Raw genomic sequence first — 12439 nt, forward strand, 5'->3', positions numbered from 1 at the left:
CACAGGACAACTTGAATACAAGGATGAAGGGCAATACCGATCTTGTGGATGGCAGCAAAATATAAATCAACAACTATTTAATAGAATTAAGTAAATCGGTGTATTCATATATTCACTCTCTTACATAAAATTGTGTAAAGTCTACCAATTCAACAGTAGCAATCATCATACATAAGTAGAAGTAAAACGCCAATAGCAACTTTTTGGAACATCCCAAAAGGGACTGGTAAAAATGATAACCGCTAGGTTAATTTTCACATAATCAAATGAATCACTTTTCGTTTCAAATTGTGTTCACATTTTAGGTGAAAAAATGTGACACCATTTGAAACGTAGAGGTGATTATTTTATTTTATTGTGTGAAAATTAACTTTATATCAGTTATCAGTATATATTTCACAACCAGATGAACATTTTCAAAGACTAAATGATAAGCACCTATTTAAATTCTTGATATTACCAAAAATAAATAAAGACACTCAATATTTTATGCATTCTTGACTTCACAAAGACATAATACTCAAAAATCTATCACAGTGTCACTTCCTTGTGGATAATAACAGTTACAAAAACCTGTAGGCCCAGGACTGATGTGACCAATAAAATATGTAAGTTACATAAACATGTGCATGTCCCAAAGTGAAGCATAATAGGAGTACATGCAGTAAGCATTAAAGTAAGGTGAAGTGGTACAATTATTGCCCATACAGTTTACGAAACAGTCAGCAGTACACATTAATACACAGAGGGTATAATATTATTGTACTGGGGCTAAATTGTACCACTTTACCTTACTTACTGGATCACTTTTACAAAGCAGATGGTACGGGACTTTTAAGTCAAATAGTCTATTGTTCAATGTTATTTGCCCTTGGTGTTAATTTGACCCAGACTCCTCTCTCAGGGCGTAAGACGAGCTCTCCGCACGGCAACATATCCTCAAGCTCATGAATGGATTCAACATAGAAGTTCCTCATCAACGACGCAACAAATATCTTCTCCTCCATTTGAGCAAATTTCTGACCTAAAAACAAGAATATTTGTAATTATAACCCTAATTTTTTCACACAAGTCGTCTTACTTTTGCCATGATCTTTATTTCGGACAAGAAGCAAATTGAGTTGAAGAAACAGGACAGTGACGTAACCAGTAGGCAGCTGAGTGAGTCATGCACTGGGGCAGAATCCACCAACAAGCAAAAATGGCTTTCAGCCCAGTCAACGTATCAAGACCGAGGAAGTTATCCCGGCCATTATCGGACCGGACCCCCGAGATAGTTTTCTAAGTCAGCTCACCAAAAAGTGTCGCTATATGGCTGCCCATAACTTACACTGTTAATGGTCCATTGATTGATGAGAAAGTTTACATGTATCTTGGAGCTGGAGGCCAGAATGAAGATAACATGCCGCTGCATGCAAACTACACTCCAGCTGGGCAAAAGATCAAGACTATTTATAGTATGCAAAGACATTGATACTCACCAATACAATTTCTTGGCCCAGCAGAGAATGGTACATAGGCGTAGGGATGACGCCCCGCACATTTCTCAGGCAGGAAGCGATCTGGATCAAATACCTCTGGATCTGGGTAATACTTCTCATTGCGGTGCACACCCGGGGGAACGATGACTGCCTGGGCTCCTTTCGGGACGATCACACCACCTGAAGTGAGATTACATTGTACATAAAATATCGACAGCAAAATTTACCATAAAATATTGTAAACAATGTACATGTACGTGGTTGTCAGTCAACTTCAAAGCTTCACCAACTGCTTCACTTCCAGCCTCATACGAAATAATGGTTCCAATGTTGGCCTTGTGAATGAGGAATAAGACATAGAGGAAACGAATCTAGGAACTGTTAAACAATGGCTTTGTTGAGGGTTTTTGGCAAATTCTGTCTGATCTTTTTCTAACTCACCAATTTTCGTATCCTCTGAAAGTACCCTACCAAAAATTGGTACTGAAGGAAACAAACGCAAAGATTCCTGAAATTTTTAAAATTTATAATTGAACTTTGACAGATATAAAGCTGAATATTAAAGTTCTGAAGTTCAACTCTTTCACTAATGCTCCACCCAGTAGCCAAAATATTTGAGCTTTGTGTCATCAGAACTCTTAAAAATCTGGTTTAGCCCAGCACAAACTAAAATGATCTAATTTAGCAACTTTCCGCTTTGCCAACATTTCACAGTTTATAGTAGTAAACACACTTCAAAGCAGAAATATTGTGACGGTCTACTCTGACATAATCCTACCTTGAGGACACGCTCCAAATACTTCATGCTTCGCAGGTCATCATGGGTGATAGGTCGGTCACTGTCACCTTAAAAGTGAACAAAACACTTATTTTGATATTAGTTCCTCACCAATGTCAAATGAATTACCCGAAATGGAGTTGGCTGGAAAGGAAGTGGTTGCATGTCAGACATGACAGAGACAGAGAGTCCAAGACATCAACTGAAACTTTTACCAAGAAAGAGTGCATGCAGTGTCACATTCCTCACCAAATATTTCATCCATCTCCTCGTGGATTTTCTTCTGAATGTCTTGATAACGACCGATGCTGTATACAGCCCATGATATGGCTGCAGCTGTTGTGTCGTGACCCTGAAATATCAACAAATGTCCATTCTATATTGAAGTACAAAATCTGTAACTGTAATTGGCATGGCTAATGTCTCATTGGGGCCTACACGCAATAATGACGATGCCTACAAACTGGTAAAATTCCCTAATGTATCAAACACAGACTGCATGCCAAATGTGAAAGGGTGATGATGTGCCATCTTTGGGTGAATCCCTCAAACTGACCTCAAACATAAATGTGTCCACTTCTTCCCTGATATCTTCATCAGTCAGCCTCTTCCCATCAGCAGACGCATACAGCAACATGTCGAGGAAAGCCAATTTCTTCTTGCCGAGTCCGAGGCGGTCCTTGTCCCATTCTGCAGGCTCTGTACCTGTGATGTCTGTATCACCTAAACTTTCGTTCAAGGCTTTCCTTCTCTCTTTAATGACCTGCAAAAGATTATCCAGACAACTGGAATATGCTAATACGGTAGGGCCCCAATTGGGTTTTATGGACCTGGTGACTCTTTACTTGACTGGGAAGGAGAATCCATCTCAAGTGCCTCTTGTTTCTAACTTGCAACAGGAGGTTTTTTCTTATCCTGGCATCAAGGAATCTCTGTTTCACATGTTGCCATCAGAGTAAAGTGACTTGCCTAAGGTCAAAAGCAATCGGGCAATGTTAGACATCAAACCCAAAATACTCCGATTATTCTTATCATGAGTCGACATCTTCACCACTAGACCACACTGCCCCTTACCAATATAAGCACGGTGGTCATACCTACCGAGTCAGTAAAGTCATGCAGTGTTTTCAGGCAACTCTTTTGGTCTTTGCCATCGCTTGTCATGAAGTAGGCCCAGTCCGCCCAGAGCCATGGACTCTTCTGTCTCCGCTGAATCTGGGTGCTCAGTCTAGAGAGAGGAGAGAAAACAGTAGCTACTCATGATACACGCTGCATTTATTTGAACCCGGACTTGTAGAATTTGTCTCAAATCACTGAGAGGGCATCCTTAAAATCAAAAGACATGTTACAGTTGGTAGGCAGAATTGCTTTTTTTTACTTGGAAAAGTGGCTCAGGTCTCAACTCAATATTCTAAAGTCATTGGAATCTATTTCCGATAGCTCTGATTTAGCATTATCTGATAGAATGTCATATTGGTGTTATGATTGGTTTTATATTCGGGTAAATACTGGGACACACTTGAAATTATCTTCAAGTAGCCTCAGCCCATAGTTCTTTGGCTGGTAAAGGTAACAGTCCAGTAAGTAGAACTGTTTGGCACTCTTTAACTCAGACAACTTGACCGTCCAACCAATGCTCTTAACCTTTGCCCATTCAAGAAATCACATCATGATTGAACTCAAGTGGACTAATTCTACACAGGCGAATACGCAGAACAGAGAATCTTTACATAACAAAACATAAAGATCAATTGATAACTTGCCTCCATGTATATCATTTGATGTTACATTAGATCAGGTTCTGAGCCCAGCCGTCCAATCAACATCCAGAAGCTGGTTGTCCAATGAACACCCGGTCCCTTTCCCCCCTATAATGCACGGTATGAATTCAGAAGGTAATATCTTACTTGAAAAGGGCTCTGACATATTCTGAATCACAATCATTCTGTGCATAGATTTTCTTTCCCATCGCAGTTTCTGTAAAAGAGTGGACTTTTGTGAAGACCTCAACAAAATGTAAAATGTATCAATATTCAACTACGTCATCATTCTTTTAGAAAAGAAATGATGATATAATTTCTAATTCCTTGTTTTTCTCTTAGAAGGTATAAGCTCATCAGATTCTATGATAACATGAAGTTAACTTATCCATTACATCATGAAAAAGTTACATCTTAAAAAAGGCATGAACCTATGTCTACTAATCATGTTATAAGAATAAGATGATCACTCCAGTGAAAGAATTCTTTGTGATAATTACCACATATGATGTCCAGGGCACAATGCGTAATGTATGGAAAGATATCAAATGCTTTATCATTGGAAATCTTCTCCCTGAGAATGTTAGTGAAGATGTCTGTTTGTTCATTGAACACAGTCATGAAATCATCCAAAATCTTGAAGTGGAATGTTGGAGTCAGCAGCTTCCTGCGCATTCGCCATTTGTCACCAGTACTGAAAATATCACCCTTAACTGAAGTTGTCCCACTTCAGATCCTACACATCTCCAACAGAAGTCATTACTTTTTCAAAAAAAGGCAAAGTGCTTTGTTATGCTACAGCAAGATGTCATTGATTGAGATGGAATCTGCACAAATTAATGCTTGATAAAAATTACAACTTGAATTAGTAGAAAACAAGGCATGCAAAAGCAATGGGGTTTACATGCAGTGAGAATAGTTTAATTCAAGCGCAACAGTCGCAATATACAAAAAAAAAAATCAAATAAAACACTGGACAATGACAGACCATCCCAAATAAAGGTCGTTTTAGAAAGCAGACAAAGCTAAATTCCACAGACATTGACAAAGGAAGAGGTGGTGTATCTCTAACTAACAATGCATACCTTGTCAAAAGTCCTGTTGCAAGCCAAGGATGGAGAAATTTGTAGACATAAGACTTATCAAGATGCTTGGAACTTGATAATATAATCTGAAATATTCATAGCTATTCAGAAAGAGAGAGATACATGTCCAAGGCTCTCCTTAAATGAAAGAGGATGCAGAATACCCAGATCATGGTATAGGAGCATAGAATTTTAAAATGAGGCAGGCAATTGACAGTATATAGCAGACCCATCACATGAGCTAACCAGGAAGAGATAATGAAAGCAAGTCAAACACCATAGTGCATTGCTAAGGCAAATATTATTTATAAAAAACTTTTGTATGTGCCCCTCAACTGGCTTGATTACACCGACATAGTTATCATTCACTGTAAAATTGACTCATAAACAACTGCTTGTGTAAAAGGTACACCATCTGGATGTAAAGGCAGACCAAAGTTTTGTACAGTTTGTAGCAAATACTTTTCCTGCAGCTTGGTTCATTCTCTTCCGAATGGTAAAAGCACATATTTTTTATAATGATCAAAACATACCTCGACAATCTCAGGGTTAGTCACCACAAGGACAGGTACTGGACCAAGCCAGATACGGAAGATGCCTGATTCCTTGTTTTCTTCAATGAACTGCATTAGTTGTGCATAAAAATCTGTGAATAAAATAACGAAAAGTGATGGAATATTTAAAAGCAGAGTTCAGTTGATGTGTGGCTTGGTCGGTTCTGTGACTGTGTATAAAGATTAAAGCCGGTACACCAAGGACGACATTAACTCTTCCAGCGTCACTGACACTTTTTAGATTCCACATTTTGTTAAAATTTTGAAATATGAATATGTACAATGAGAGTACACTCGTGATCATCATCATCATGTCGACTCATTTATGAATTTGATGCATTACGAGATACGAATTACGAAATTTTACTCATCCTTTTAAAAAAATACATTGGTATATAGAATAAAGTGGACATAATGATACAGGACACAACATATAATGATATATGCATGAACAGGACAAGATGACAAGATGTCATATGTGTATGCAGCATGCAGGTGAGGACCTTTCACTTCAGACTCGTCAATGGAGTAGTGTCACTGCACGACTCGATGATTAATGACTGTCAAGTGACAAGTCAGTGGTGAGTGTCAAACATAAATTTAGGTTTTATGCAAACAATACGCACCTGACCCTTTCGGTTCGAACATGTGAGCATTGCCAATGATAGGAAGAGCTGGGGGACCACCAAACTGATCAATGGCTTTCTTTAATTTCCGAAAATTATAGAGATATGTTGTGATAAAAACCAGCAGTAATGCCAAAACGACTGCTAGGAAGATCGCCATTTTGTCCAAGCGATAAGTCAGTCACATGATCTCGAGAGATCCGTTGATTAGCTTATGACAATCGATTATACCCTAAAATGCAAATCCTTTCAAACTATGAATAAAGTTTTATTAATTCAATGCTATAAGAAACTCTTATGAAAGTTATGTCCCTTTTTATAATTTTAACTGCTAGTATTTTGGCACATTTAGCAAAACCATTTTGACTGAATCGTGTGGAAGAGTAGCTCTGCTTAAAGTTAACCCTTTTCGATGAGTTGAATGCCAACAAGCCCACATTCTTTCATGTCTTTTAGAAACCGGTTTAGAAACCTCTTGGTAAGAAACAACAAGTTAGTCATGGTGGTAACCGGTAGGGAATTAGAAAAGAAATGAAACTGAGTTGAAAGTATATGAAACTTTTTGTAGTGATGGAATTGGAAGGTGCCCCCCCCCCGACCCGTGTTGCGGGGTGGGGGACCGGGTGCGGTCGCCGCGCCGGGACAGGTAAGGATTCGGTCAACTGCTGGTCCTGAATCCCCTTGGGTGAAATATGTACAGGTCTCAACCAAGCTGACCAGTGACCTAGGCGTGGCACAACGCGTAGCGCGGTAACAATTTAAGATTGTCGTGATGTCAGATTCTCACATACGACACTTAATAACTAGAAATTGGCCCGGTCATGGTGATGGGAGACAGCTAAAATGTGGAATAGGGAATGATTGCATCCTCGCTTTGCAAATTGGCAGATTCCACATTTTAGCAGTCTCCCATTGTCTAAATCGTACCATTGCCATTTCCGGGCGAACTTACTTCTTAAGTGTCATATTCACAATGTCGTCAATGTCATCATCACCATCATTGTTGATCCGCTTTAAATAACCATTCTTGGTCCTCGGTAGTTGCCGTACAATAATTTGATTTGGTGTGAAGTTTGCTCTTCTTCATTTCAGATGAATCTGTAGAGTGTAGATCTCCGCAATATTATTATTGGTAAACCATGGCATTGCCCCCGTTGCCACCGGGATTGAAACCACTGCATCACCAGGTTGCAGGACATAAATATGGAGAAGGAAAAACCGGTTTAGGTGAGATATAGACTACATTGTACATATAGAGTGCTTCAGCTAGAGCCTTTTCACAATTTTTTGTTATTGCCCTGTCTCCTTATCAGTGGCCAATGCATAAGCCTTTTTCATTTAAAGAAAGGTACTGTGCCCTGCTGCCTTTTCACTCAGACATTGCCCTTTTCTGTCCCACCCTTTCAATTTCAGATTTGTATTTGTAGTCTAACTTTAGTAAATAATATGTAGTAATTGTATAGCTCTGAACATCTCTTTGTTTAAATCATTGATACATCAATAGTTCACAATTCATTGCTTACAATCTGCATTTAGCCTGAACTGATGACACTTTTCAAATAGTAATTGCTTGTATTTGGGCCAACCGATGCCAGTTGAGATCGAATCAGTGTTATTCAAATAATACATTGATCAGATATGAACCCTGGCCTAAATCTATAGGCCTAGTATAGACTAAAGTAATGTGAAAGATAAGTTTTCTGTTGACCAGTGCTGTTGTTTTGGACATCTCATAATTACAATCACGGCACAGAATTAAGCCTACATGTTTGCTATGTCAGCTATAGATAGACCTGTTAAATCTAACAGCACATTTATCTCAAAAGTTAGTTTGAACAACCTTGTCCTCATAATTAAATATACGCTATGATGTCCTTGAATATCTTGTCGTGAAAAAATTGAGTCTTATTACAATTTACATGAGTTTATAAAAAGGCCTGCCTATTATTCGTACCAGCTGAATGTGGATAATTTATTGACATACGGGGGAAAACATCCAACACCATTCCAAACTAACATTTCGCTTTATTTCAACTTCTTTATGGTAATATCTACAATGATTATATCAGTCAAAATAATGTTGTAGATGTGCACTTCTAAAATGATGGTACATCAAACACAAAGCAATTGCCGCCCTGTTTCTCGGGTAATGTGTATTAGTTGACATGGATATGGAGATTTAGACATCAGGTATTGTCTTGTTTCCACTTCAGGTTGTCTTCAGAGTCCCGATGGGTTGATGCTGAAACCAGTCCAGCGTGCGCCAAAAGGCCCAAGAGAACAAAGTTTCTATGAAACTATGAACAGTGAGAAAATCCTCTCAGACTCCAGCCTTCTGAAACTCCGGGAATTTTTGCCAAATTACTTTGGAACGTACCAAGACCACGACAGTAGGTATTGAGACCAGTCAGTAAATTCTGAGGTGACATCACCTTTCAATTTTTAACACACTTTCTTTCAGATGCATACCCCACTTCTCAAACTTTAGGTTTGAGCTTTCGATTTGTTTTTCTGCATGATGTGGGGTTTTTAGAAACAGAAAGTGCATAGGAAAAGAATGCTCTGCTTGATAATGAGCCAAAATGTAAATCTTTGTTGTCAAAGTTTCTCTCATCATCGTTTGCAGATGTCTACATGAAACTGGAGGACTGTGCGTCCAAGTACAATAAGCCTTGCATCATGGATGTCAAAATGGGCGGCATTTTATACCATCCCAAACGGAACGATTTGTCAGAGGCAGACCTGGAGGCGGCGTATAAAAAGTTTCCACCTGGTGTTGAATATGGGTACTCTATGTTGGGAATGAGGGTAAGTGGACAGAACATATACAGGGTCAAGTTTGTTTATCATTAATCGTGTCATCCCTATTCAAACGAGGTTCCACTGTATTTCAAATACTCAGGAACTTTTCATTTTGTGTTTTCAGACTTATGATCCAAACCTGGGTGACTATGTCGTTTTGGAGAAAAGTTACCTTCGAAAATTGCAACATGAGGAGATAATTATTTCTAAAGGTAATACATCGAGTTTTTGAGCTCAGTGTTTTCTACTAACTTTTAAATTTTCTAAACGAATGATATTGTCAGTAAAATGCTAAGGCAAACTCAAGATCACAATCAGTTCATTTTTGACTATAAAAAAATGCAACATTATTGCACAGTGCCAGTTATCAAGATTACACAACAGCACTGGGAACTTGGCATAGATTATTATGTCATATAATGAATCATTCTTGAAATTTCCAGGCTTAGAATCCTTCTTCAACAAATGCGGCCACCGGAGGAATGCATTGGTCAAAAGTGCTTTGGATAAAACACAGGAAATACATGATTGGTTTGAAAGACAATCTCAATTGACGTTTTACAGCAGCTCGTTGTTATATGTTTATGAAGGTGACCCGTCACCGATTGCTAAAGTGCCGAACAGAAATTCTCATAAAAACGGTGATGAGGTATGTAGTGAGAAAGAAAGCTACGACTGTAGCAGTATTTGCAATAATGGTGATGATGCCACGAAAACAGGTGAGATTTTAATCAACTCAGGAAAGAAAAATGGACACTCCGAAAAGCGTAATAATTGTGTAAGTAACGGGTTAACTGCTGGTATGGATAAATCCCAGAGTGATATTGCTTCCAATGGTAGTGGTTCTTCCGATGAAATTACGATTAAAATGATTGATTTCACTCACACATATTTTGAAAACAAAAAGGATGATAATTATTTGTTAGGTTTACGGACACTGATTAAACATTTCAAAATGATGCTGCAAAAATAAATGAGTGACCTGTGGAAGTAGTCACTAAAAAATATGAGGCAATTTTATGGCAAACTGTAAAATGGCCAAAACACATCAAGATTTTTTAGGATTTGGGTAGCTTTTGCAAAAGTTATATAATCTTGAATTATCATCATCCTATTCTAAATTTGCTATGGCTGTGATGACATTTGTATAACTGGTACGCCACTATGACCTGGAGTGATGACTGTTGTACTCAGGTTGTGACCTGATGATCTTGGGCAGTTAGTTGTTAGTTTTTTAGTGCTACTTATTACCGGTCTTTCAGTTTTAGGTGGCAGTAGTCATTGAGTTGATTATGTTTCAGTTGGCAGGGGCATATCTATCTTTCTGGTCATCATGGTATGGGGGGTTGGTAAGAGGGGGGCAAAGCTTCAGGAGCAACACTCCTTGTATTTGGATCTTTGAGACACTTTTCACAGATTGTATCCTCTTGGAATAATTTCCAGCATGCCATTGCCTGGTAAATACCGTACAGAATGTGAGCATTTCTCAGAGTAAGTCCATGTGAGTCACGGATTTTCGAATCGGTCGCAAATCAGTGAGGGAATTAACTGCATTATAATAAGATTTTAGATTTCATCCAAACCTATGTGTGTATATTTTAAAATAATATTTTGTAATTCTTAGATTGACTGTAGGCTATCATTTCTTCCAGAAAATATTTAGGAGCCAGCCAGTGAGAATGTTTTAGTGGATTACTGAGCCTTCTTTTCTATGTGATGATACTCTGACTTTACAGTCAGTTCAGTGCATGTACTCTTTATTATACAGCAATTAAAAAACCACTTCCATCATGAAAACAATAAAATAGATCAAATTGAAAAAAATGTTTTCTGTTCTGTCATTTGTCTTTTGTTTGTCTCAACTACTTGTGTGTTGCTCACCTGGGCCTGGCTGTCAGAAAGCTTGTTGGCCCGTAAGAACATGACATGTACATCTGAAGCTGGGGGTCCAGTCGTGAGGTGAGGAAATATGCTCACTTAGGGAACTGGCTCTAGCATGACTTGGCGATGAAGAATTTCTCTAACGAGGGCAAGTAGTGCCCATGTTGTGTAAGTTAGTAGATACACCTATTGGCAACTTTGTAAAACGTAAATCTGGCCCACCTGGACCCTGTCTCCCTTTAAGGAAAGGCACTGAACAAAATTCCTGCAAATGACGTGTTCTATTTGCATTCAATCCTTGAAATTGTAATGTCCATGCATACTAGTACATGCAGTTGACCAGTAATTTGTGAGGCCAATGATAGGGGCCAATTCCAAGACCATTTAATTGCCTGCTGGTGGGTCAGGCTCAAAATGAACTTCGAATGGTATTGCCTCAGCCTGTTGTCTAGAAGCTGAGCAATGTCAATACATTTGGATCAAGATGGTTGGGCTTGGCCTTCACTGCACATTCCCCCAATCAATTTATAAGCGAGACAATGTATAGGAATCCCAGGCTGTTGCCAAACAACATTCCAAGGACAGAATACAGGTGTGGCCAAGCCACATGACAGAGAAGATACCTCCCACTGAATACTCATTTTCACCACAGCCACATCGTTTATAAGATTGCACGCTGAATACAAGTCCAATGTGGAAATAAATTCACCAAGTCTATAGTTGTATATTCAGCCGCCACCTTGAGACTGTTCTTCCAGATTAATATGTTACAATAAAGTTAACGTCATTGCATCCAGGGCCACACGAAGTGTCCAGTGGCATTGTATATTCCCTTTGTAGAACTTTACTAAACAGACCAGTACAAGAACTTTCCTTCCAGATTACATAGTAACAAGAGTATGGAGGAGAATCCGTCCTTTAAATTACCTTTTGGAGGATAATCCAATATTACCATATGGAAAAGAAAACGTCCTTTAAGTAACAATATGAAAAAGAATCTCTCCTTGAAGTTTCCATATGGAGGAGAATCTGTCATTGAAGTTGTCTGGTTCTGATGCCCATGCCAAATTAGAGATAAAAGTACCTTCACTACCCGCTACCCTTGATTTCAGAATATCTCGTGTTCTTTGAAGAGATGGTTTGGCAACATCCACCAGGGCAGCACAACCAGCTGCTTGTCCTCTCAGGTTCTTCCTCCCCACAGGACGCAGAAACTTGTTCCTCCATGCTGGCAGAAATTTGCTTCTCCATGCTGTTCATGAAGTGAATGAAATCATCAGAATGTGCTGTCTCACCATCACCAACATTTGGGTGTGCACCTCGCTCGCCATCCCCGATATTGGTATACGAGCGCTCATCATTGCCAATTGCCATCAACGGAATGGTCTCCCCCTTTTCGCTACTTGGTCTGTCAGTATAACCAGACACATAGCTCGAGATGCCTGATTCTACATCACAATCCAGTTGAAGCG

General features: G+C 39.0%; 2 protein-coding genes across 2 annotated transcripts; one reads left to right on the plus strand and one right to left on the minus strand.

The window, feature by feature from the left end:
• Positions 1-101: 101 nt before the first annotated feature.
• LOC135485980 (cytochrome P450 4V2-like) lies at positions 102-6447 on the minus strand. Its single transcript, XM_064768422.1, has 12 exons — positions 6285-6447; positions 5638-5750; positions 5105-5190; positions 4520-4713; positions 4167-4236; positions 3361-3487; positions 2816-3022; positions 2509-2611; positions 2260-2327; positions 1923-1989; positions 1482-1661; positions 102-1024 (listed from the first exon to the last, which is right to left on the minus strand). Exons 1-12 carry the CDS (start codon positions 6442-6444, stop codon positions 849-851), a joined length of 1551 nt encoding a protein of 516 aa, XP_064624492.1. The 5' UTR covers positions 6445-6447; the 3' UTR covers positions 102-848.
• A 224-nt stretch (positions 6448-6671) lies between these two features.
• Positions 6672-10910, plus strand: LOC135498107 (inositol polyphosphate multikinase-like). Its single transcript, XM_064788282.1, has 6 exons — positions 6672-6762; positions 7377-7511; positions 8498-8674; positions 8911-9092; positions 9211-9298; positions 9530-10910. Exons 2-6 carry the CDS (start codon positions 7424-7426, stop codon positions 10057-10059), a joined length of 1065 nt encoding a protein of 354 aa, XP_064644352.1. The 5' UTR covers positions 6672-6762; positions 7377-7423; the 3' UTR covers positions 10060-10910.
• The last annotated feature ends 1529 nt before the right edge of the window (positions 10911-12439 follow it).

Source organism: Lineus longissimus, chromosome 1 (assembly GCF_910592395.1).
Source record: "Lineus longissimus chromosome 1, tnLinLong1.2, whole genome shotgun sequence".
NCBI classification, from domain to species: Eukaryota; Metazoa; Nemertea; class Pilidiophora; order Heteronemertea; family Lineidae; genus Lineus; species Lineus longissimus.